Raw genomic sequence first — 27245 nt, 5'->3', positions numbered from 1 at the left:
CAAATATTCACAAAAGTGCTTCGCTACTTAGCTAATATTTTACAAGAACAACTGCACATTTAAACATTTTTTTGCAATGTAATTAGCCAAGAAATACATCTGGCACAACTTACCATTAAGTTTCTCGTGTGTTTCAGGTTGAGTCAACAGTCCAACACAGAAGGCACCAAAGTTGGTCCACAACATCAAATACCATGAGTGTAAACTGATTGTACCTCTTGTGGCATGTGGTATATAATCCTTCCTCCCATATTGTCCATCTTCATTTAACTCACACCCACAATCATACATTAACCCTCCTTTTTTGACCTTGTTAGGATACTGTTAAAAACACATGCATGATATTATGAATCACAACAGATACGTTTTTGACCTAAAACATACAATAACTACAATGAGTGACACCAGACGCAAATATACAGTAGGGCTGTGAATTTGTAAATTTATTAAAAAAGTAAAGTACATTGATGGTGCGCTGCACTAAAACTTAACTGAATCACATTTTCGCTTATAGCACAAATCATAAATAGATATACAACACAAAAGCTTACTAGGATTGGAAACAAAGTGGTATATGCCATAGTTGTGTACAAAATTTCAATGTTTCATCACAACCATTGATGCATGTGGTATATTGAACACATGCCTCTGGCCCAGTCTATCCAGCAGAGTTGCCCTACTTCAAGGGGTGGTATAAGGAGGTGCTTGAGATGCTGAAGCCCCCCACCCAAAAGAGTTACTATGTGCTGCTAAGAAGCTACTATATTTAAATGTAGGCAAGATGGAACAGCAAGGGGAAGGTGTAAGCATTTTTAAAAATCAACAAGAGGTGGCCAAAATCATACTAAGGAATAATAAAGTTGGCAAATCAAAATACTCTAATGGCACAGTCAACTACTCTTTGTCTAGTTCTGCCCTGCTACTTTGCATTGAATGGATAGCGTGTACCAACTTTTAATTTGTTTTATAATTCCAGTAACATTAGTGTAAATATGCATAACTACAGTAGTTATTTACCATAAATCCAGTAATATGAGAGTCATTCAATTCTCCAGGACAAAACATGTGATACCAAATATGATTACCATGGCTTGGCAGAGCAAATGCCACTGCAATCATATTAGCTAGTGCATGACGTAGATCAGTATCTGATGGGTCTACACATATATGCTGTTAAAATTTATTTCTTCTAAAGTAAAATGTACATACCTTCATTTCTCTGAGGATTGAAAAATTCCCAAACAGCATCTTTCTTTGGTGCATTGCTGGGTGGTTTCCTCCTTTTTACATGACCTTCTTTTGTAACTTCCAGCATTTCAGCATTTGGGTTAAGAGGATTAGCAACTTCTTTTTTCTTGATCATTTTGGTGGGATCAAGGAAACATTTTAACACATTAAGGTGCTCTGGTGATAGTTTCAACTCCTTCTGTGCACTCTCAAGTACATTAATCAGTTCTTGACTGGTTTTCTAAATGATGAAGGCAAGAAAAATACTTCACACAGAACTGATGCATTACAATATTTACCTTGTGGCAGTAGAACTCATAATATACTCCTAACCAAATCATCATACGAACACATCTTTTAGCATCATAGCTCTCATCATTACTGTCAAAAATGGATGCTACATTACATGTTACAATATTACAAGATGCACTTACAATGAATTTACGAAATTTAAGAACTTCCTCTTTTTATCTGTGGTAGAGTCTTTCTCCATACTATGCAGATGACCACATACTTCCCTGTACATTGTGGTAAACACATTTGGACTGCCAACAACAAAGGGGAACAAGTGACTTGTTGGAGGAGGAGAACTCTACAGAAGATTATACAGTTAAAAGTGCATGTGTCTAATTGCACAAACCTTCAATTGTTCTCTTATAGATTTAAGGCATTCAAAACTGCCCCACCATTGTTTATTCTGTTCTGATAACAGGCTTAAGACACCTCGTGGACCATGGTGTTTTTTAATCAGAAGCATCAAAAGAATGTCACAATGTGGTTGGTCCTTTATAAGGACATTAATCTCATCAGAAATTGCTAACAACTGTACACAAAACGTTTCACTAACAAATTGTCATCAATATGGCAATATGGTACATACCTTCTTCATGCTAATCTTATTATCCACGTCAAAACTATTTACTACAGCTTGTAGTATTACTTCAATAAGTGCTTGTCTTTCAATAAACAAAAGAAGTTTTTCAGCGTCATTGAATACTTCTTGAAGTTTCTATAAAAGAAATACCATCCATGTTGCTATACTACAGCCAAAGTAACAACAACCTTATCAATGGTGTTTATCATGGTCACCAGCTGTGATGGGGTATACTGGCAGGTCTGCAGCTTCTCCAGTAAAGTGTAAAAGTAGAGATGTGTTAACGTCTGCTGCATCAATAGGTTCTACACACATTTATTAGCATAACGCAAGGCAAATATATGATATATGTTACCCTACTTTAGTCCCTTGTGTTTGTTGAAGGTATGGTGGAATGTATTTGTTCGGAGTAGCACCTGGACACTGCTGCAGGATGGTCTCACCAATACAAGTACACACCTATACAAGCAATATCACTGCATAATTCTACCATGTACCTGCTGTTCTCATTTTAAAATTTCAAAATGCTGCATTTAGTAAAGTATGTATGTATAGGTATGAATGTCACTCCTTTACCATATCTAAAGCCTAATTTTCTGATTGCAAAAATGTGTCAAGTAAAAGAAAAGTAAAACAGGTACAAGATGAATGTGTATAATTCGTGATACACTAAATACAAAAAATATATTACCTCTAATTTATATAAATTTAGAGGCTTGGAAGCTTTTCCATTCTTGCTCCATCCCTTGCAAAGGATCTTGTCTAGATGAAACTTAAATTTGGACAAACTGATACAATCGTCCAACACTAAGTCATTAGATTCTGCCACACGTCCAGTTTGGACAGAATGTTTCCAAGTAGTTTGCTTATTAGCAAATGAAATAAAATACTCAACATCCTCCTTGCAATACAAACTATCAGTTTCAGGAAAGAAGTGAGAAATCAGTCCCTCCAAGATGTGATAATGAGACTGCTCCTTCTTAACTTCTTCAAATTGTGGACTTTGCATCATAACACTGAAACAAATCATAGTCTGCTCCAAGTTTAGTGGTACTTCACCTTTGAACTTCAAATAAAGAAATCAAAAAATAAAAAACCTATGTACATACAGCACTTGCACAAAAATCACTGTTTAAAAGCCCGGTAGTTGTATGAAAGTTACCTATACATTGGGTTGCCATTTACGTTTAATGATTGACAGAGTGTTCCCACTATCTATAAGTGATCTACATGTATGTATAGACTCCTTTTTGTGAAATAATTCCACAGCAAGTTTTACAGTGATCTGTGGTTAAAGCTACCATTTAATATCCCTCCCCTCAAAATACATCAATTCTGTGTCTACAGGAAGATTATGTGTACCACTTTAACAATCCATTATCAATCACACAGCATGCATTACAATGAATGCTCCGTATATTGTACACTTACAGATATACAACACATAAATACCTCAAATTTATCAGTGAAAAATTTATTGCACATGTAATTAGTGAAGACAGAAGCACAGTGCTCTGCTAATTCTGTTATCTCATCAAAAGACTGCAAGACCAAGAATGTGATCTCCATCACATGACATTGAGCTTTTGGCTTCTCTTCCAGCTTTGTGCTCAGTATGTTTTTCAAAGAAGTCATTGACATCTGAGAAATACAAAATGTTATATAACAAAATGCATTGATTTTGTATTAGCATTTACATAAAAGTACTACTGGCTAAACAATAAATTTGAAGTGTGATGGTAAGTAGTAAACTGACCATGTCTCTATAGGAGCTATACCATTGTCGTAACCGACTAATCCTATCATTTTTACTGTACACAGCATTAATGAGTACAGCAAACAACGACTCAACCACAAATTTAGAAATGTTCTTGCTACCAGGAACTGCTTTAGTTGCTTGAAGTGTAGAAACAAAAGTATACTCCGGATCTCCAGGATATAGTGATGCTTGATCATCTCTGACTATGTGAAGCTGTCCCAGTGGTTTCAACAATGCTACCACTTTAGCCAGATCTAACTGGTACAGGTGTATATAGCAGTGCATTGCTATGGGTTTCATTTCACTGTAGGTGTTGAGTACATCAGTAAATGTTAACTGCAGCAGTTTGTGTTCAATACTGTTAGGAGCAGAAGACATGTGCAGAAAATAGTTGGTGAAATCATTGTAGTATTTCTGCCACAATTTTTCATCATTCTGCATCTCTTTAATAGCAACAGCACTCATGTACTTCTCACCAGCCTGTAACAACATTATGTTTTAGTTGAATGAATGTATGACATATGAGAGACTTAAATTACCACTTTTTCTCCTTTAATAGTGGCAGTGGTTTTATCACACACATACTCATACAGTCTTTTCAACATTCGCTCTTTGTCTTGTGAGCCTGTAAGGAGGTCCATACTTATAATTACCACTTATACTTGTAAGACACATAATAGCTATGGAAAACAGGTACATTGTCAACATCTGTACAGCAAAGACTAACACTAAGGTCAACCATACCTGCTGCAAATTCTGAAGCAGTGTTGTCTTGTAATATATCAACATTCTCATTAACTTCTGCAACATTTTGTTCAATCATATTGGTGATGTAAGTAGATACTTCTTTAAAGAATGGAAACTGAGAGGTGTAGCCAACTTTACCAGCAGTATACAAACGACAATCCCAAGTGTTATTAAAAGCCTACAAAAATTGTCACAGATAGTACATATGTTTAAAGAGATCAACCCTACATACTTTTATTTCAGATAACTTGGGAATAGGATAAGCATCAAGCAACTTGAGGAACAAATCCTGTGTGGCACTATCACAGTAGGTGCCAAACAGCAACTCAAGCCCATGACTTTTACTGATTCGGTATATCATGTAAGCTACAAAATTGAAGAATGCTGCCTTGTACATTGAGTCCACCTGTGTGTGTATACACAAGAGTGATGATGAGCTACATGAAGACATTTGTGGTTATACACATACAGAATCTGTTATATTCAAAGTAGATTCTCTGCTCCTAGCAAATTTTGCAGCTTGTTCAAGATGATCACCCATCACTGACGGCTTCCAGTATAATCTAATACAAGAAAGGCAATAATTTAGCTAGCTAACTAGTCATATACCAAAGAAAATGTAACATTTTTTAAAGCACAAGCTATCACTGCATGTGCCATGTTTGTTGTGTAATGAGTACATGTATTAGTTGTATGTACTTGCAGATGTATGTACGTACTCTGTCTCAAAGTGCTTTCTATATATGTATTTAAACTCATTATTTTGTTGCTACACAACACTTGCATGTTTGGCAGTAGTACGTAATGCGACTGTTATTTCTACTACTATCATTGCATGCATATTTGTTAAAGTCATCATGCATAATTTTTGCACATCACACACACGCACGCATGCACGCACGCACACACACACATCAATCAATCAAGTGATTTGGAAATGTATCCCTACTCCAGACATAGGCAAGTGCCAGGTTTGTTCTCGCTAGCTGCCCCTGGCAAAATAATAATGTCCAAACAAATAGTCCATCGGTCATTAAATGGTTTAAAATGCCACACCAACAATTGCTTGAAATAAAGAACAATTTATTTAGAAACTTTTGGGTTGGACCATCAGTATATGTACAGTAACCACACTACTAACTTGAATTTGAGACAAAGAACATCTCCAACTTTCTTTTCAGTTAAAAGTTTCCTCAAGTAGTTAGACTTGGTTGTAATATCAGGCAAAGATTCAAGAGAAAGTTCATTAGAATCAACATTCAGCAGAATCCTGTAAACACAAACATAAACAAGATTGTATATTGTGTTATGGTAGAACCTTGATGCAATAATCTGAATATTCTCTGGTTCATTTAGAACTGCAAGTAACTGTTTGCACATTGGATCATCAAGTGTTCCACTGGGTTCTTTTGCAGATAAACAAGACTGTCTAAACCATTCCCTATAAAGATCGAACAAATATGTGATGAATATGTAATCACTAAGAATATAAAGTCTATACATACTTTGTATCTACAAGAGAAGAGTTATAAGTCTGATCAATAGTGTCCAGGTAGTAGTGATCCCAACCAGGTAGGAACAGTGATGGGTAACATGGATCATAGAACATCATTGCAGGGAAGTGTAGTAGAAGGACAAACAATTTCTGCAAGACAAAAAATTGTATTATGAAATTATCAATAATTATATAACCCTTAAGGGTGCAAACAAAGTTATGTGACCTTCAAAAAGCTCTTCGCATAGCTACGTTGTTGATGTCATTTTACTCGTGATTAAAATAATAATAATTCTATGACATATAGTATGGTTCCAGAAAATAAACTTCAACAAACAATTTACACTGACAACTCATTGCCAATTGGTCAGTTGATTCACTGCAAAACAAGTATTATTGATTCACTATCGTAAGCATATTAAATTTCATGGGTAAAGTTTCGTGATTTGTCAAAAAGACAGCTTTGCAGGTGTATTAAATTTTGTGGGTATAATTTTCGTGGTTTAATCTTTATGAGCTAGTTTATTTTCTCAAGGGTCACGGGGAGCAAAATTTGTGCTTTAACGTCGCATCTAAGGTTTACAACTTAACAGCTTTGGCTAGCTACTCTATTTATGCTGGCATACTTATCTGGGATTAAGCAAACCATTTTGTGGAGTTGACTCACCACAAAAGAATTTTGCCTGCTGGAATCAGAGGAAACGGGTCTTAGATACTTGAACAAGGCCATCAGTACATAGCTATTCACGTGGTGAACAGGTGCCCGTGTCATCATCAGCATATCTATGGTAGCTAACGCATAAGGAAAGTGTATTGGTGGCAACGGTTAATAGGTCTACTCGAGTTGAGACGTGAGTTTCAAATGGATTAATTTTCGTGGATCAGCTGCAAACCACAAAATCCACATTTATACACCACGAAAATTTCTACGCTTACAGTATTTGATTGTGAATCAGGACATTCACAGATCACGTAATTCAAATCACACTTAATGGAAGCAACAAATATGACATGATGAAAAAGCCCATCACCATTGTTTCATAACTGGTAAGCCTCTGATGATACAACTGTTACATAGTTTTTCCCATGTACAGCCCAATGAATAAACCTACTGTTGATATATGGTTTTCAGCTTACGAGGTTAGGCAAGACCACCCTACCTGGTCATTCATGCCCATTTGTGTAAACACGTATTACTCAAAAGTTTTATGTACATTTAAGGGCTAAGGAAAAACAAAAATACCAGTACAAGGGTAGTATAGAACAATCTATGGTATTGACTGATTGCCCCCTCCAACAAATACACTTCGAAGAATACAACATTACTGACATTAGATTTCTCATTGACATGTTCAGCTTCTTCAATCATTATCCTAATGTGATTAACAATTTGACGACTGGTCTCCTGCATGTTGACGATCTGAAAGTATAAAAGTAAGTTGAATCATTATTTGAAGATATACAAATTGTTGCTATCTTTACCAAGACAAAAACAGTTTGTTGATGAGAGTCTACAAATGATTGCAGCTGTAATTTGAAAGCAGTTTGTGAGGAAATACTTGACAGTTTACAAAGGAGTAGGCTTTCAGCCTAAATGGTGTGTAATAAACAGTAATAACTGTATTCATATGTATTAATTATACAACCTTTTCACAAATCAAATTCTCAATTAACTGCTCTGACTTTTGGAATTCTTCAGCTGTAGATAATGCAGACCTAGGATATGCAGCTGGTAGTTGGTGAACCGATGAATTAGATCGAGTATAACAAATCAGTTTTGTGGGCAGTTCATTTTCACCACTAAATATGAATTTTAAAATACAACATACAACATCAAAGTGAGACTATTTACCTTGTATTGAGCATATGAACATGTTTTGCTATCAGTTCCTTTATATTGAAATGTGTCTGAAAATTCAAATAGGTCTCTAGATAAGAAATCGGAATGCTCCTAAACAACAAATACATTAACAAATTAAACAAAGAGTATTTTACTTACTTTCTCTTTAGTATAGCTGCCTCTGGAGTCATTAACTGCATCAGTTTCTTACACATAAACCTCACCAACCATTGTGCAATTAAGGCAGTTACCATACACGCTCCATCGCTAGCTCCTAACGTTTTAAACTGATCCTCTTCTTCACAAGTGTCATAATCAATTGTATCAATATCAGGTGGGGCAGCTCCAGTGTATACCAAATCTAAAGCTTCAGCGACCCATTGTGATATAGCATCTGGTTCACAATTTTCAAGTTCTTCAGCCACGCCACCAAACTCTGTACCAGCAGTTGCTAACAAGCTGATGATGCTATTAGCATCATGCTCCAATTCTTCTATTTTTTCCTGCAGGCATTTTTTACAAGTGATTTATTACATACATTTCACTGCATACATACCCCCATATAGCAGAATCCACCTAACTCATGGAGGCATTTGACTAATATTTGGAGCAATAGTGTTTTCCTAGATGAGCTTTGTGGGGTGACAACAAATGAAGCACCTAATTGAGCAGTACTTGTACCATCTGTATCATCCTCACTAATTGGTACAACTGACTGAGACTGTAGTTCATATTTGTGTCCTGGCTTTGGCAGGATACCAAGCAACAGTGAATAAACAGTTTCTTTATTTCCACCATAAAATGTACTTTGATCAAGTAATGAATAAAATTCTTCAACCTATTGTCATCAATTAAAGCTCTTACTAAATCACAATTGCACTTACCTTTGTTGCAACAGATTTTACTATTACTTTTAAACAGGGCGGGAGAACATCAAGCACCAAATTCAGCAAGTTCTTGTGTGATATGAAATACTTTTCAAACCTATTTAGGAATGGAGCAGGAGTGTTTTTTATTTCTGACTCCTTGATGACTACTATACACTGAAATTCTTGGTCAACTCTGGACGGTTTAAGGTGAGCTCCAATAGCAATATTAGTGAAGTATCTAGGGCCGTGTTCAGGGTCATCAATCCTACGGAAGTGTTGGTTGAAGAGATCATAGAAACTTTCATGGATATCATCTGTTTGACTCATAATCACTGTGTGACCCTCAATGGCAGAGTGCCTGATAGCAGCTATTGTGTTGATCTGTTGAATTGCACATTTACACAGTAGTATGACCTCAATTGTAGCTATACAGCACAAGAACTTACTTTTTGTAGTTGACCATCTCCAGGAAAGTCACTGCACATATAAGTACGTGTGTTTTCACGTTTCAGAATACCAAACATAAACAATAGTTGAGTTACTGACTCATCTTCACTGGGATCAATGATTAATTTGTAGCGGACTTCATTTTGAGTGTCGTGATATTCTCGTATTTTATCATTATGCAATATTTTACTAGTTGTTCTAATCAGGCCCACTTGTGCTGCTTTATTGCTATATGGCTTATCATCAAGACTACTACGCAGAATATCAATGATGGTTCTTTGCTTTAAGTTTTCCAAACTGTAGCCAACCTGTGGATGTATACACACGTACACTAATATGTACACCAACTAATTCGGTATAAATGCTCTAATGACAAAAATATGTGGCTGCATCACAAATCTCACAAACAAGTCATACTCTTTCAAAAAATATGTTGCAAATCTCTTCAAAGCCCACAGCATTGACAGCACCATTGAAGTTCCGTTCCAGTGATTGTAGCACAAGTTGTGGACTCATATCACCTTGGTGATGTCGTCGAATGTAGTTGATGAAATGAATAAAATCTCTTAAACCAAAAAATTTCTCCAAACTACAAGTACATAAGTGAAATGTTACACAAATTCCATACTAATTTTAACTGACCGTTTATCCTGCATAACTTGGTAATACGCAGGACAAAATTTTACAATAGTGTCCAATGCATGTTTGAACTCTGGTGGTGGTTTGTCAGGATTAGCACATAAGCAACCTTTGGCAAGTGTCTCCAAGTCTTTCTATATGTAAATCTAACATGCAGTAGCAAGTATGCAATAATGTGTATACCTGAGAAGCAGTTGGTCTAAACAAACTAACAGCTCTGTTTGTCTTTGCTGCATCCAAGATGTGGTTTGTTATAGCAACAAATGCTACTTCTCGTTGATCCAAATGATAATGAAGCACCTAGGGATTGTATGTACGTATGTATATACACACATAGCAGTCCAATAATATGACCAGCGTTACAGCAAACTGTGCTTACAGCCATGTACTGGCATTAAAACACATGATTTCAGTCTGGACACAATACAAGTAATAAGAACAAACAAAACAAACAAAAAAATGACATGCATATGTAAATATTGCACTATGCATCCACATACATATACTGTATACATGATACCTTCAATGACTCATGACTTTCCTCTGGCAAACCAGCTTCATCCATAAATACAACTAAAAAAGTACAATGATACGTACAGTACATTAGACAGAATATTACTTCAATTCGTAAGGGTATGAGGACTATACAAAAGTTAGACACATGACAAACAACTATACAAAGTCAAGTACATAGGTGACAGCGTTTGTGCCAGACCCATACCAGCGCTGAAACCGTGGGTCACTACTGCTGACCCAGATGACCCACTGGCCTGGATAGCAATCCAGGTCTGGCCCGGATAGCAATCCAAGTTAGACCCGGATTTCAGTGGGTATGGTTCCACATAAGTTTGCAGAAACAAAATACGTTTCCTGCAAGTGGGTGTGGCTTTGTGCATATCTAACACACCGTACTAAAAACAGTATAACATGTTCCCAATATAAAGTGGGCATGGCCCACATAAGTTTGCAGGCAGCTACGAATATGCTTTTGTGCATACCTATGGATATCACCGATAAGTGGGTGTGGCTGCATGTAGTCATCCGAGAAGTGGGCGTGGCTCATGAAAGAAGCTGGGTTGCATTAGGACTTGATTATGACATGCTTATACACCCAACTAATTAATTTGCTTCACATGTGATCCAATCCGGGTAATACCCAGATAATTTTTAAAACGGGTCGGACTCGGATGACCCGGACGACTTGGGCGACCCGACCTGGTTTCAACACTGACCCATTTACCATACTGTTTAAGTAGGAATCCCCCCGAAATGATGCGCGCCGCCATAAATATTGCCTTTTAAAAACCAGCTTAGAAATTTCTTATGTGACAAAAGTCACTTTTACGGAATAATATTAGTCTATCTAGCATCAAATGTAGCGTTAAAAACAAGAAAATGTTTACTGGCGGCCGGATATAGAATTTTTAAAAATCCTCAAAACTTGAAATTTCATCTCACTCACTGCCTCACCCACTCACTGACCAGTCGCAAGCCTAGAGCCCAAACGAAGCAGCGCACTGTCACCATTTTACACCACAACAACAAACTCACCGGTGGGATGTGCCTTTTGGGGTTCTGAGTAGTGTACGCCCTGTGTGCCTTGTCTTTTCTTTTATCTTCAATCAGGCTGCTTGTCTACTTCTTCATCCAACGAAACCATATCGAGGCATTAATTTTCCATATCAACACTTTCTTTAAGCAGCATAATAGATGCCACAAAACTATTTAAGGTGCTTACACTACGCTACTGTACGGAGGTACCAATACTCCACGATGGGTCACGACATCACGCCCATTCTTTATTCTACGTATTATCGATCTATCATTGAGACCACAATGACCACGCCCCTTTTACGCTAGCTGTATTTGTGACCACACACCTTCAAGTTGGTAGCCTGATTCGAGCTCAGATTCGCGATTCTCTAGTCTAATACTATGAATTGATCGAAACCATGATAACCACACCCCTTTTGGGGGCAAGCACACATCTTTGCAGGCTGACTCAAGATACTCTACTACAGCAGTCACCCTAATAGAACAGTCACATGTTTATAGCTAGCTGTATGCTTTATCAAAAAACTAAACAAACTAGTATATTAAAAATTATAAATTTAAAAATGAAGTAGGAATCCAATCAATAAAAAGTAGTGAAACAAGAGATAAACAAGAGATGAACATTGGTAGCTATTACTATAGCTCAGTGGGAAATCCCTACTTTGGCATTGAACACAAAATAATTGTTATACCATGCCAAAGTAGGGATTTCCCACTGAGCTATAGTGATAGCTACCATTGTTCATCTCTTGTTTCTCTACTTTTTATCGCTTGGATTCCTACTTCATTTTTAAATTTATAATTTTTAATATACTAGTTTGTAGTACATACATACATAACCACTGTCAAAAGTGACAGAAAATTTAAGTTGCATTTCATCAATTTTTATCAGGTGTGCATAAATTCTATCATACAGTACAACAGTACTGTATATTAGGGGTCATAAAGGTTTATAAAACCAGCCTCACATAACTATCATGATGCCTTGGTGGTATTCGTGAAGTATAAGCAAGCCCAAGTGTTTAGAGAGTGGCCAAAAATGCTTCCGATAAGTTACTACAGAACTTTAAAAACTTTTTATTTAGCAGAATTTTCTACTGACTGACTAACAATGGCATGTCTTGTGTCATTCCTTATTTAGATGCAGTATGCAACAGGAGTATTAGTCATAATTATGTTAAAGTAAGCATGTCAAACAAGTAGAAGGAAAAATTAGGAATTTTTAGTATGATTACCATAAAAAGTAACGAAACAAGGGAGGTCACTTACACCTGTAGATATACTAGTGGCCTACCTCAGTCTATACCCACTTGTATATCTGCAGGTGTGACCTCCCTTGTTTCACTACTAATTATGACTATGATCCCTAATCTGACTGAAAATTCTACTCTAGTTGTTCAAACAAAAATCACAATAAGACAGTTGACAAATGCTACCAAGAGTTGATAATATACAATATGAACTCTTGATGCTACTATGCTCTCTCAACAGAGGCTTCTTTGCATAGAACTATTTGGCTTACCACAACGTATAGGCATCGAGAAATTCTTGTGACTTCTCTGTCTGTTTATAGCACGTTGGAACACTGTCTCAATTTCTGTTGAAGTAGTACGTCGTGAACACTGGTAGTAGTGTGGATCCAAGGACTTGAATACTTCAGTGTTACGGAAAAGTTTACTATACAAAAGTAACACTGACATAGTCTGCAAACAAAGTGATGCATTAACTCTTACTGTTTAGACTCAGGTCCTTTAAGGTTAGATATGGTGAGGTTGAAAGAAAGTGTTTTTGATGATCCTGGTGCACCCACAATAATAAGTGGAGTGTTAGTTACTGTACAGATTATTGTAGCAAACAAGTTCTCTTTTAGTGCTTCAGTCTTTGCAATCCCAGCTGGTAGACTCAATTCATTAATATAAAAGTCCATCTACACGTGTACATTATTAATGATAAAAACACAGCCTGAATACATTAGCAACACTCACACCTCTTGTGTAAAAGCAGTAAGAAATTTAACACCAGGAATCATTTTGTCCAGCTCTTCAGCAAACCTTGTTCTATATTTGGAGTCTAATCTCATATAATACACAAGACCAAGAGCAACTAGTAATGCTCTTTGCTTCATCTCAGCCATGTCTAGACCCTCAGAAATCATTGGGTGTTTTGTAATGCAAGCAGCAAGCATGTCTCCCATAGCCATTGTACCAGTTGACACTCCATCAGTGGTAGGCCTACATGTACAATTCATTACTGTTCAAGACAACAAATGAATTCTCACATTTGAAATACTTCATAAGTTCTCGCAATCCAGCTATAAAATGTGAAAACTCTCTGTGAAAAGAAAAAAAATGTAAATAGTATTGTGACTCACACACACAATCGCCATGTAGATATGTATACAAACAAACAAACCTGAATGTCTCTTTGACTAACACTACTAGTAGCACGAAGTTTGGCCTCTTTATCACCCATTCCAAACTGTTTCAATTGGTCTAAAGCAAACTTTCTAATTAGTTCTTGACATTTAACCACCAGTTCACTAAAAGCTACATTCTGTACACTAAATAGGTATAGAAAGAGTTACACATGCAGACACACATAAATGCACACAATTAACTCACATTCCAAAATCCTCATTAACCATTATCATTTTTGCTCTAACATAAGCTGATTCCTGGTCTTTGTTCAGAGACCCATAGTCCCACATGAGGAAACTCAAAGTAGGATGAAGCTGTTGCACATAATATGATCCTCTGACCCATGTCTCTGCCTTGTGTTCATCCTTATTCTCATGAATTGCTAAGCTATTACCTCTGTGAGGATTACATGCTGCTACCAGAAATATATTAGAAGGTAGAGGCTGTAGATAACACACATAGTTATTACAACAATAGCAGCACAAGAAATTACGTACCTCTCCTTCAAAGTTTCTATCAATAATCATTTCTTTAAACAGACCCATGCAAGAAGAGGTGTTAAGCTCATCCAAAAACACCTAACAAAGAAATAATATTAGTTACATAAAATTGTACATCTACCACTGAATTAGTTTTCATAAAGTTCTATTCACTCCATCTCTAGGTAATGGTGTTTTGTGTTCATGTGTACTGCACCCATCACTGGCGCAGAAGTTACACAAAGGACCCTCCCCCCCCCCCCCCCTCCCCCCAACAAAAAACAGCAGCTCTAGTGCTAAATCGTCTATTCACAGTACGGCTCAACAATCCTGACAATGTGGTATCTTCTGCAGTTCAAGTGGTTGGATCATGGTGACTTGGATTGACGTCTTGAAGAGTAAACTTTCTGTAGAATTCGACCCACTAGCTGCTTCATCTTCAGTCCCTCCAAAACCATCAGGGCAAAATACTCACTCTACTAAAGGAGTGTATGCCAGCAAGGGTATGCCAACTGTGCAAACGAGATTGGCAGCAAAGTTAAATTTACTGACGCAGGGAGCATCTAACTGAGTTCTGGTTGCTCCTGGAGAGAAAGACAGTAACAGTAGGCCAAACCATGGCAGTTACGAAAGGTAACAGTGCTTAACGTGCTGGTACCCCAGCAGTAATGGAGCTCACTGTCAATATCATATGGATCAGTCAAGACTCTAGCATGGGTACTAATATTGGCAGCAAGAGGAATCTTTAAACGGTTGGTTGTCAACCTGAAACTGTGCATGATGTGCTTCACTGAAGTGGAGAAGACTAACTCATCTCGTTATGAATAATGCTTTACCTAAGAGTTTGCCCAATAAGGGTATCCATTTGAAACCGAATGAGTAATGCTGTCACTCTAAAATTGGCGTCTGGCTTTGGAATGGCAAACTGCAGCTGCCATCATGTGAATTATGGAAATGGAAGCACCCAGCTATAGTCTGCCCTAAGAGGGGAACTTGGCCAGGTCACAATGGCGGGGTAGGGAGAAGGAGGGGGGGTATCCAGGTAATTTCTTTACCTTTACACAATTGTGTCAACAGTGAAAGAAGCTCTGAAGGCAATGTGGTGAGATAACAACCAAGAGGTGAGCTCCACTGGACCACAACCATTGGCAAAAGAAAAAAAACAATTTCCATGCATGGCTAAAGTACACACTAAATCCAAATGGTAAATAGTACGTGAATTGTCTCATGTACATGAAAAAGTCTCAGGAGTATTATGACATCAAACATGAAAGTTAAACTAAATACCTTGCCACAACATATAGCCTGTTTCTTGGAGTCAAGATGTACTATGTATATGCCAAAAGCATGTGTACGCCAAACTGACTCATCGGTTGAGTACTTGGATTAGTGAATCAGGGATTTCCTACATGTGTGGTGTAGTGGGTAGTGGCTGCCCTGATATGGAAGCTATAACCAGCATAGCGAGATGCTGAAATCTCAGATCAGTTGGAGTCATAGCTGACCAACCAGTAATAACACAACAGTGATGAGATGCAACAACAGTCACTGAAGAATATTAAAGAGTAAATGGTCATTCATGGCTTGGGTGATCTACATTAAAATGTTTCACATGCAACCCCAGTATCCAGGCTATAACTAGCTTGGTACTAGGTGTTCATGGTATATAGCCAGTCTTCAAATACTTTTTGTATGTAAATACAAACATCTGTTGTAAAACTCACTTCATGCCTACCCACAGCTGTCACTACTTTGCATTGAATGGTTATTTAATCATGTGTTCATGACAATTCTCTATGCTGCAAGAGCTGAGTTAGATAGCCTCTCAAGTTCACTTGTTTTCAATGCGCTACCCATTTCAGGAGCACTGCCAAAGTTTGTAATTCAATGTGATGCTCTTTACCTTTACTGCACGACTGTCTATTAGCTCGGGTATGACTACACTAACCAACTGACTCTGTGCATACTTGTGGGCTTAGTCTCCCATAACCATTATATGGTTTACTCTCATGCAAAAGACTGCATAACACAGGTTTCTTCAAGCAAGGACAACTGTTTGACAAGTTCTGTTGCATGTTGGTGGTTTCATGAGAAGAATTATTGAGATAGTCACAACAAAAAGGTAGCTACTGCACATGACATGTTTGTCATTCAAATTACATATGTACAACTTACAGTCACCACTGGTGGATCCTGTATACACTTAAACTTCTTTGTTTCATGAACCCTCTTTAAGTAGTTAGCCAATTGGATGATTGGAACAAAAAAATCACGAATTTCTTTGGGAGTCAATGCTAACAAAGATGTAAAATAGCTGTGACTACAAAAGATATACACACATATGAGCAAACTTACCAGCATGGATATTGAGCTTGTGGAATGTAGGGATTAAATTTCCATTTAATAAAGTACAGAGTAACTTAGCAGTAGCCTAGTATATACATACACAAAAAATTCAGCAATTCTCACAAATTTATTTCTAAATACCTGTGGTGATGGTTGATCCATTGTGTTTTTAATCAACACCTTAACAATTGATTCTTCTTTAGCAATAACACTAAATGACTTTGATCTACTCTTATTAAAGTTTTCTGGAGAAGTCTCAGTGTCTACATTTAGTAACTCCAATATGTTGGCAGTTGTGACCAACTGCATTAGATGCCTGTTGATGAACTCATAGTATGGCATATCGTCGCCTTGTGACAAAGAATCATTCATTTTCAATAAAGGAATAATGTCTTCTTCAGTAATGTATTTATCAGGAGCATCCAAGTGTTTATCTAGTTGCTGATCAGAGCTGTCAAACTGCTTCAAAATATCTTTCAGATTGCTTTGATCAAGATCTGCATAAGTAAATAATGTTTCAGTTTGTAATCATCTGCTCATATTAAGTGTCGTTGTATAATAATGGTCTCTCACAGTACAGTACTACCTATACAGATACGTATGTAACCTACCTAATGATTTGAGATACAACATCTCTATGATTCTTCCTTTCACTGTTCGCCATTCATTGATTAGAGCATGATTCCACAACTTGGATAGCATATTAATTAGTGCAGTCTTCCCCACACCAGTTTCTCCCTCAATGATCACTGGTATACCACATTGACGACGTTCATGGATATTCAACATCTGTAATGAAGAGGAAGCTAACCCTAAAACCATGCATTAGAGTCATATTTACAATGGATTTGTATAGTATAGGACTCTCAACAGCCAAGCACACAGACTAGTTCCAGGGGGCTCCCTATAAAGCGGTAGCACGGCGCAGCGCCACGCTACTCATTTTAAAAAGTAAAACCCACAATCAAAAAGAATAAGTCGATAAAATTACTGATTCTGGGTTTTACACATGTACAGAGCTAGTGTGTTTTAATCACGATAGTTTAACAAGTAGTTATGGATCGATTTATTACTAAACGCAAAAATACATGTGTTAAACCAATTATTATAACTGATAGCAGTGATGAAAACAGTTGGCAAGAAGACAATGATGACAACAACAGCTGGCAAGGCAACGCAGACAAGAACATCAAGAAGAGTATGAGGGGTTAAGACAACCCACAATGACACGACAAATGCAAGTTACAAGAGCAACAACAAGACTAGCCACAAGAACGATGACAGGACAAGTAGTTATGACAGCAATAGCAAGACAAGCCACGAGAACGACGACAGGACAAGTACAGTGTAGTTATGACAGCAACAAGACAAGCTATGAGAATGACAAGACAAATGATGACAGGACAAGCTATGACAACTTACGAGAGCGATGACAAGGCAAGTAATAATGGAAAAGGTTACGAGACCATGGAGAGCGATGATGATAACCAAGAGAGTGATGATGCTGAAGTTAGTATTATAACTAGGCCAAGCACTGCTGGAGCAGTTGTAATTGATGATAACACTCAAGGTAATAGCAGTCACTGTGCTATAAACTGTACAGACCAGACAACCAGTAGAAATGTACAAGAGCACACAACAGGCCATGGCCAATCAACTGCATAATCACAAGGCTTTTTACGAAGCCATTCTAAGCATTTGATTGGTTATGACAGAAAGTGGGAAACTGAGTTTCCATGGTTAGAGATAGTGACAGATGATGACGGTAAGGCTGTAGGTATGCTTTGTAAGTTGTGCAGAAAGCACAAAACAGAAAACAAATACAACCACTCCAAAGTATGGAATGAAACACCATGTGTCTACATGCGGAAGGATAGCATTCGTCGCCATCTCAGCTCAGAAATGCACGTTAGAGCGGTGTAATTGGAAACTGTTTGTCAGGCAGCTGATACAAATGGTGGAATAGGGCAAGCATTCCAGGCACAGGTATCCCTTCAGCATGCTGCAGTGAAGGATGCAATGTAGCATCTCTACTGGCTAGTAAAATCAGAGATTCCTCACACCAACCACTATGGTAGCTTAACTGAGGCAATGAAATTTATTGGGTGTGATGTCTTCAAGTACCTACATCATGGTGAAAATGCCAAGTATACTAGCCAAAGAATTATTCAAGAATTTTTGAAAGTTATGGGTAAGCAATTGAGAGAAAGTCAACTGATGGAATTATGTCACTGTGATCATTATTCAATCATGATTGATGAATCCACTGATGTCAGTGTGATTAAAGAGTTGTTCATTTATGCATGATACCTGTCTGCTTCTGGTGAGGTCAAAAATTCATTTCTTTCGATAGTTGAACTACCCAAAGGCACTGCTGAGGTTAATGAAGAGCAATCAGTATCGTTCCTCGAAAAATCATCCATTTTGCTTTCACACTTGGTGGGTTTTGCATCTGATGGAGCAAATGTTATGACTGGTTGTCACAATGGGGTGGCTGTTCAACTGGCTAGAAGGCAACCATTACTTACCAGCATACATTGTGTAGCACATCGCTTAGCACAGGCCGCATCTCAAGCAGGTGATGATGTTCGATATATTTCTAACACTATTAAACCAACACTGCAACAACTTTTTTATTTCTATGAGATCAGTGCTGTCAGAATGGCTGGATTAAAAGCCATTGAACAACTGCTGCAAACTAAGGAGCTAAAATTGAAGAAATCTATAGACACACGCTGGCTGTCAGTTGACAATGCCTGTCAAACACTAGTTAAAGTTTCACCAGCTGTGATAACCAGTCTGGAAAGTGAAGCTGAAGACAGAGGGCAAGCTTTGGCTCATGGTTTGTGCAAAGTAGTCAAACAGTTCGCAACTCTGTACATGATGTGTGATGTGTTGCCAGTCGTCTCTCGTTTGAGTTGAATATTCCAATATCCAGATATTGACTTGTCAGTATTGTAGAAATTGGAATCAACTACCATCAAGGAGCTGAAAAATCTAAGAGAACACTGTGGTGCCCAATTGAAAAGGTTAGATACTGATTTGATGTCTTCACTGTCAGCTTTCAACGTATCTTACAATGCTGAATCTTTAAATACCTTCCAAAGGCAGACACAAGTCAAGTTTGTCAATGTTTTAATTGCCCATGTTCAAAACCGACTACCTGACACTGGTAAGTTAGCATCTTTCTCAGTATTTAATCCCAAAGATCTACCTGAGTCATCTGAAAAGGCCAGCGAAGAACAGTACAGAGAAGTCATCTTGGTGAACTTTATGGCAATGGAGAGCCGCCTCTTATTTCCAAAGTTGGTTTGTTGCATGAGTGGACCAACCTGAGGGTATATATAATCCTTCACTGCAAAACCAAATAAATGAAGGAAATGTTAAAGCTGCTGGCAAATCAAGGTAGTTCACTGCACTTGGTTTATCCAAAGTTTGCTGTACTAAGCCACATATGTTTAACTTTACCTATGAGTACAGCAGATTGTGAGAGGGCCTTTTCCACAATGCACAGAATCAAGTCACGTTTGAGGAGCCGAATGAACAATGATACTCTCAATGATTGCATGAAAATATCCATACATGGTCCAGTGATGCAAGACTTTGATTTCGATTCAGCTGTGAAGAAGTGGTCAAAGCTAAAGAACCGATGTACACCTGTATCCTTCAGTAACAATTGTTATGTACTTCTATATAGCAGAACTGTGCATGGTGTTTACTTGATTATGTATTATAGAGTGTATTATATATTATGTACATTTGATTGATGAATTTCTTATGATTGTGAAAACTAATAACTAACAAAATCCTTACAACTATCTACATATCATCATGCATATCACTATGCATGGACAAATTCACTAGAGGTTATGGTCTTGTTCCTTTCTGTCTTGTTACATGTCACAGTAGCTGCAAAAACCTGTAAAGTGCTATAAAATTGCCCTTAAATACAATCCTAGAAGCCTTTATTTTCAAAAATTTCCTGGCGGGGGGGGGGGGGGTGGCATGCCCCCAGACCCCCCTAGTTTCACGTGTTCCGCATACAAGTTTAATATCTACTCTCACATCGCTCTACTTAAAATTTCTAGGGAACCCCCTGAGTTCTTAGGACTAGTTTCTCCACGAGCTGGAACAGCTTTAACATCGAATCAGGATAAGTTCACTGATCACCTATTTACCTTCTATTTAGCTATGTGATTACTTCCTGTACATGTATATGTGTGTGATTTCTTTGGGATGTTAGTTGTCCCTTGGGCACATTGGCAACTGCCATCTGCCCAGCAATAATAAAATAAAGATTAAGTCATATACGTAGCTTCTGTATAAAACACTGATACATATCTAACGCTTCAAGCAATTTGCACACGACATCATTGAAAGTAGTACCCACTGTATGAAGCCATGGAATAGGTGTATACATCTTTATATTGTATGTTTCAAAAATCTAAACCTCTACTCATGTAGATATATAAACTTTTGGAAAATACTATTGGTCCACTAAATTTTCTATATTACTTACAGGTATGGTCACTTCTTTGTAAAACATACCTTTATTGTATAATCCAGTGTAAGTACATAATGTGAATCATCAATGTCTTGTAACTTTCCTTCTTTAAGTGGGACACCAAGAGCAGATGAAAGGTAAAAATCTAACTTTTCTCTCTTCAGAAGCTCCCTGGAAAGAAGGTAGGAACAAGTATATAAATGATTATAGAGGTAAACACAGCATTCTCAAGTTTAATTGTGTTCACTTATCTCAATATGACGTTAGGCTCCCAGTTACGTTATATTTTTGCATGGACTGTAAAATAGTGTACTTAAAAATTAGTTTAAAAAAGAAGTAGGGATCCAAACAGTTTAAAGTAGTGGAACAAGTGATATGAATAATGGCAAGTCTTTGTTATAGCTAAGCATGTGTAACTGTTCTCTATTAGAATATCAAACATGGCTGTTGTATTGGGTGACTCTTTATTAGAGTATCTGGAGTGAGCCTCAGCCAATTATAGACACTATACAGCAAGTATCATGCTTTGTTTTTCACCATGCTATCAACAAGAGGCATGCATTTTATGATCAATCATTATAAGTACAGCTAGATGATTAAAGGCATGTCCCTTAATTGGTATTGGTCCAGCTACTGTAGATCGTAAAAGGTCCTATCATGCAGGTACAGTATCTGCCAACTGTCTACCAGTAATACCTATCAAAGCAGCATGAGTGCTTCAAATAAGTTAGTGGCATCTAAGTACAGAAGGTGTTGGTACAGAAAATTAACAACTTGATACGATTTCCTAGAATGAAGATGACAAGCATGATTGAAGATAAAAGGAAAGGCAAAATGCAAAGGGAAAGAACTTGTTGGAACCCTAAAAGGCACATGCCACTAGTTTGTTATTGTGGCTAAAAATGTATGTCACACGATGTGTCATTTAGCCTCTAGCCTTGCGACTGTGGTTTGGTTGGCAGGCAGGCAGGCAGGCAGGCAGGCAGGCAGGCAGGCAGGCAGGCAGGCAGGCAGGCAGGCAGGCAGGCAGGCAGGCAGGCAGGCAGGCAGGCAGGCAGGCAGGCAGGCAGGCAGGCAGGCAGGCAGGCAGGCAGGCAGGCAGGCAGGCAGGCAGGCAGGCAGGCAGGCAGGCAGGCAGGCAGGCAGGCAGGCAGGCAGGCAGGCAGGCAGGCAGGCAGGCAGGCAGGCAGGCAGGCAGGCAGGCAAGCAGTAATACAGTATAAATAGGGATTGCCCCAGTAATGAACAGCACCAGCCAAAGTGCCGCTCCTAAAAGCCATCCTAGAAACATTTTAAGAGGGAAAGTACCTGTACAGAAGAGTCATAGTGTTTATAAAGCCAATAAAGTGATACACCTACAAAAAGAACTAAATATACACTGTAAACCCTAATATAGATTTTTTTTAAATTGTTTAATATACTTAATGTACTTGTTAGTTATGGATTTACATCATACACACATACTTTATGGTAGGAATTTCAATCCCTAACACTGAAAACTGTCTAGTTTTGTTTGGTTCAAGATCCTCGGGCTTCAATGTGATCAACTGAATAGTTCCTGCTCCATCACTAGTTTCATATATCAGCTACGACAAGAGAACTTGTGAATAACAACAAAACAATAACTTTGTAAGAAACAATACATACTTGTTGATGTGCTTGTGTAGCCCAATTTTGTTGAACATCAATTTTACAAAATTCAGAAACTTCTTGCAGCATTGTTTCCAACAACACTTCACCAAGGTGAGAAGTGTTTGAGTAATATCGTCCTCTCAATTTAACTATTATACTGTTATTAACCATTTCCCTGATTGTATTAGGACCAACTTGTTTATCATGAAACAATGTACCACATCCTGTAAAAGATGGACGATATCAATGACGCTTTTGGCGATTTGTCAATAAAACAAAACAAAATGGCCGCGCCAGTATGGAGACAGGGAGTTTTTAGGCAAGGTAGTATTTCACTATGATAGCATCTTTAAATTCGAAAAGAGTGAAGATGAGGCATATACGTACATACAATATAATGCGATACAAAAGTGTGTACTTGTGAATGTATTTAAAAGTTTTGGTCTGCTTTCCTCGTTGGAGCCCGTTTTGTATATGTTCACTACTTCTTACCTATACTATCTCCTGGTTCCACATGTAAACAAAAACTACGTATAAACAATACTTGTTTCTAAGTCTCTAAAGCCTCTGCACTAACACAGCCATTTTTCCAACCATGACATCACATTTCGTCATTGCAGACAGTTACTATTTACATACCAGAATTAAAGTTAAAAGCAGGGAATCTTTCTAGAAAGTTACACCTCCTTTCCATATACCTGCAAATTACATAATTCGTATGGATAATCACTACTACATACAATTAATATTTTAGTATACCTAATGAAAAGTCGCTGCAACACTTTGCTCCTTGTCACATGTTCTGGCATATACTTATTGAGTAACATGTGGCACTCTTCTTCTTGTAAATCAGGATCATCACCAAACTTCACTAATACAGTTGGAGCTGAAAGATTGACAAACATCAACAAAACACTGAGCACCAAATTACTAACCTGAATCAATAAACAACTTGTTAATGCCTTTTTTATTACCACGATGATCATAGGCACGTAAATATTTGCAAACCAACTGGACACCTTCATCAACATCATAAGACCTTACAAATACAAGCAATATGTAAAAAGCACTCCGTACAAAAAAATTACATGCTGTTTACAAGTTTCTATTAAAGGGATAATGCCTAATGAAATAATTATTACATTTTATTCACAAAGAGTTCTGCCCAGGAACTCTTGAGTGGTGGCCTAATGATAACATGAACTGATATGTTGTGTGTTGTATTAGAGCTTTTGTGTGTTATTGGTTTTTACAGGTACTGGTCTCATTGATCACTGCCGACCAGTGTGGACAGAACATTGTCACTGGCAGTATAGATACAATAACGCTTACCGGCATTGGAAACGAAAGTGGGTGCACCTGGGATCAGTGTTTTGGTACATCTTACTACAAAGCAGAGCAGTTTCACTGGATAAAGTAGGCACTACTTATTAGTTATGGCCATGAGACATGCATTCGGCGTACAAATTAGCTTAAATACTTACTGGTGAAAAGATACAAGCAAAGATTTCATCAAGTCCGACCCACACTTTCGACTGACACAGTTTAAAAATGAAACTTACAACCAGCAGAAATGTTTTACCTCAGTATATTGCAGTCTAACGGTTCCATTAGTGTGTAATACAACCTCGTAGTGAAGTAGTTGAAGTGAAATTCGTACAGAAAGTGAGTTATTGGTACCAACGCAGTAAGGCGAAACACGGATAATATCAAAGGGCTGTGACGTAACATTGAGGATTTTATATACAAATGATGACGTAGAATACTTCCGTTTCCAATCCCGGTAATCGTCCTTATATCTATGCTGGCAGTAAAATTGTTAAACTTTTTCAAAATGTTCAAATTCTCAGGCGCATTGCCTCTTTTAAAGTATTAAGTAAACCCTTAAAGCCGCATAGGCTGATATATCGGCTGCTTTTTAAAAGCATGGAAATTGCATAATTATTACAAGTAACGCATGCTTAAAGAATGGCTTCTGAACAGCCAGTATAGACAAGCTTGTCTGATGTTACTAAGTGAAAACCTTATATAAATGCAAACTTTATTTATTTGGCTACTTAGACAAGTATAAATATAATTGTTGGAACTGACTTGTTATGATGCCACAACGAATGGTGACTATTTCTGTTACTTCACACGCATTACGTCAGTAGCCATTTATAAAAATGTTTGACTCATGTGAGCTTTATATGGCATCATTTGTAGAATCAAATGGTCCTTACCAGAACTCCATAGAACACATTGTAAAGAAGTTATCAACTGTTTTCTGAAGGTATGTAATGATTTGTTTTTGTGTTTTGTGACAACTTGTTTTTACAGTGAGTTTTCAGCCTTATGCTTTTGCCAAAGGGTAAAACTCTAGGTACTCTTATATTCCTTATTACATCATAAATGGAATGGTACAAATTGCGTAACCTTAGCATGTGCTGAATGGAAGTTACAGTGCTTTGTTTACAGTCATGTATTACGGCCGAAATATTGCATATGCATTTTCAGTGGACTTTTACTAACAATTGCATGCGGCTTTAAGGGTTAACTAGTGCATGTGATTTAATACAATTAAATGTCACTATTGAGTGCATCTCACCGGCCTTTGTCAATTAATGTTGGCTCTCCTAGCAAATGAAATATTGGTATACAGTCACGAAATGAATCCAAATTGCATTTCACATTATCAGTATATGATGGAATCTGAATGTGATATATACATATTAGCATAAAACATTTGTAATCAAAATTCACAATGTAATACATAGTATAAGAGTAAACTAAACCAATCCATTTTTGTACATATATCTAGTTACATACATGTATACAAATCTATGCGAACCTCAATATATATTCTCCAAGTAAAACCACCAGGTAACCGGAATGCCATTCCAGTTTCTAAATCTTCAACATATCCAAATACCAGCAACTTAAAGAAAAACCAGGCCAGTGTATTCATCAGCTTTGCAAACTTCAATTCTTCTTCTGGTATGCCTGCTATCTGTAAAATAATGCATCAAATTCACTATGGTAGTACTGTATAGTAGGGATACCCCCAAAAATGATGGGCACCTACCAAAAAGTTTCCATTAAAAACCATATAGAAATATAATACATGGTGAAAAACACCTATACGCTTACGGAACAAATCTAACGTTAAAAAACAAACAAGAATAACTATTAAAGAATATTCTCAAAACCCAATTTTTGATTTGCCTGCCAGCCAGCCTGCCTGACCATACTCGAAAGACTATAGAGTCTAAATGTTGCACCACCGCAACAACACTCACCAGTGGCTTGTAACTTTTAGGGTTCCAACGAGTACTGTTCTCCCTCACCTTACCTTTTATCTCCAATCATGTTGGTCTTCATACAACAAAACCATATCAAGACATTAAATTTCCACATTGCCATTTTCCTTGAGGAGTGTATTTAGATGACAATTTATTTAAAGCGGTCAGCTACTGTAAGAAGTATTAGACACTCAGTAGGTATCTGTAGCTGCATGATTGGTTGGCCATTGAAAACAGAACATAAAGACCACACCTCTTAATTCTGGCTAGACTTTTAACTATCAAGCATAGCAACCATCCTCCTAATTAACTACATTAATAACGATTGAATATGGTTACCATGATTAGGGCTGAAACGATCATGGATTATTAGCAATCAAGTACTCTCTAGCATTAACAATCGAGTACTCACAAATATTTGCTACTTTTAGCCATACCTATGTGACATGTTTTGTAACATATATGTACCATATGTAGTTTAAACCTTTAAAGTAACAGTGATCCTAGTACACTGCATTAAAGTACATAGTAAACAAGTACACAGAAAAATTTAGAATTTTACAGTAGGGATATAACACTTCTTATTGTTTTACTATGATTTAACATCATGCACTACTCCAGCTTGTTTCAGTACTTTTTATCGATGTGCTATGGTCCCTACTCTAGTTGAAAATTCTAAATTTTTCTGTGTACTTGTTTGTTAACTTTTTTTGTAAATAATTATTATGACTGGTGAACCCACGCATACCGCATCTGAATGGTGCCGCGTGCCCCAGCTATATTAATTATCGTCTGAAAAGTGAAGTATCCATTACGCTTTGTTGTCAGCTATGTTCAACCCGTTACATAGCATTTCGGATTAAGAACAGCACCTCTGCAATCCATGCACACCAAAAGAAACGGTGCCGCACGCCCCAGTTATATTAATTGTCTGAAAAGTGAAGTATCCATTACGCTTCGTTGTCTGCTATGCTCAACCCATTACATAGCAGCACGAATCAAGAACTGTTCGAAAAGCACCAAAATAGCCACATGAAAAATACAGACGATTTCCGCTACGAAGGAAAGCCATCACGTGCTACCATCAAAATCGACACTTTTCGCTGTCAGCAAAGATGAATGGGAGGACACTGGT

General features: G+C 37.5%; 1 protein-coding gene across 1 annotated transcript in view; it reads right to left on the bottom strand.

Moving 5' to 3' along the window:
* The window catches only part of LOC136262945 (uncharacterized), a 94241-nt gene that overhangs the window by 5241 nt on the left and 61755 nt on the right, over positions 1-27245 (bottom strand). The window contains exons 28-77 of the mRNA XM_066057363.1: positions 25660-25818; positions 25417-25520; positions 23765-23868; positions 23589-23715; positions 23469-23527; positions 22845-23053; positions 22662-22783; positions 21242-21368; positions 17305-17482; positions 16835-17190; positions 16703-16778; positions 16523-16641; positions 14366-14446; positions 14073-14311; positions 13864-14011; positions 13730-13782; positions 13439-13682; positions 13185-13378; positions 12974-13128; positions 10418-10470; positions 10081-10197; positions 9901-10031; positions 9676-9847; positions 9258-9566; positions 8827-9192; positions 8499-8780; positions 8102-8445; positions 7955-8053; positions 7749-7902; positions 7585-7692; positions 7433-7522; positions 6113-6252; positions 5926-6048; positions 5749-5877; positions 5077-5170; positions 4840-5013; positions 4605-4785; positions 4400-4485; positions 3858-4340; positions 3554-3742; positions 2793-3167; positions 2462-2560; positions 2290-2406; positions 2108-2236; positions 1868-2050; positions 1662-1819; positions 1527-1608; positions 1210-1468; positions 1018-1157; positions 114-321 (exon numbers count right to left, since the gene is read on the bottom strand). Coding sequence (XP_065913435.1) covers positions 114-321; positions 1018-1157; positions 1210-1468; positions 1527-1608; positions 1662-1819; positions 1868-2050; positions 2108-2236; positions 2290-2406; positions 2462-2560; positions 2793-3167; positions 3554-3742; positions 3858-4340; positions 4400-4485; positions 4605-4785; positions 4840-5013; positions 5077-5170; positions 5749-5877; positions 5926-6048; positions 6113-6252; positions 7433-7522; positions 7585-7692; positions 7749-7902; positions 7955-8053; positions 8102-8445; positions 8499-8780; positions 8827-9192; positions 9258-9566; positions 9676-9847; positions 9901-10031; positions 10081-10197; positions 10418-10470; positions 12974-13128; positions 13185-13378; positions 13439-13682; positions 13730-13782; positions 13864-14011; positions 14073-14311; positions 14366-14446; positions 16523-16641; positions 16703-16778; positions 16835-17190; positions 17305-17482; positions 21242-21368; positions 22662-22783; positions 22845-23053; positions 23469-23527; positions 23589-23715; positions 23765-23868; positions 25417-25520; positions 25660-25818 — 8428 coding nt within the window. The remainder of the gene's footprint in view (positions 1-113; positions 322-1017; positions 1158-1209; positions 1469-1526; positions 1609-1661; positions 1820-1867; positions 2051-2107; positions 2237-2289; positions 2407-2461; positions 2561-2792; positions 3168-3553; positions 3743-3857; positions 4341-4399; positions 4486-4604; positions 4786-4839; positions 5014-5076; positions 5171-5748; positions 5878-5925; positions 6049-6112; positions 6253-7432; positions 7523-7584; positions 7693-7748; positions 7903-7954; positions 8054-8101; positions 8446-8498; positions 8781-8826; positions 9193-9257; positions 9567-9675; positions 9848-9900; positions 10032-10080; positions 10198-10417; positions 10471-12973; positions 13129-13184; positions 13379-13438; positions 13683-13729; positions 13783-13863; positions 14012-14072; positions 14312-14365; positions 14447-16522; positions 16642-16702; positions 16779-16834; positions 17191-17304; positions 17483-21241; positions 21369-22661; positions 22784-22844; positions 23054-23468; positions 23528-23588; positions 23716-23764; positions 23869-25416; positions 25521-25659; positions 25819-27245) is intronic.

This window comes from Dysidea avara, chromosome 8, assembly GCF_963678975.1.
Source record: "Dysidea avara chromosome 8, odDysAvar1.4, whole genome shotgun sequence".
In the NCBI taxonomy this organism is placed as follows: Eukaryota; Metazoa; Porifera; class Demospongiae; order Dictyoceratida; family Dysideidae; genus Dysidea; species Dysidea avara.
This window is presented reverse-complemented; position numbering and strand designations above follow the sequence as displayed.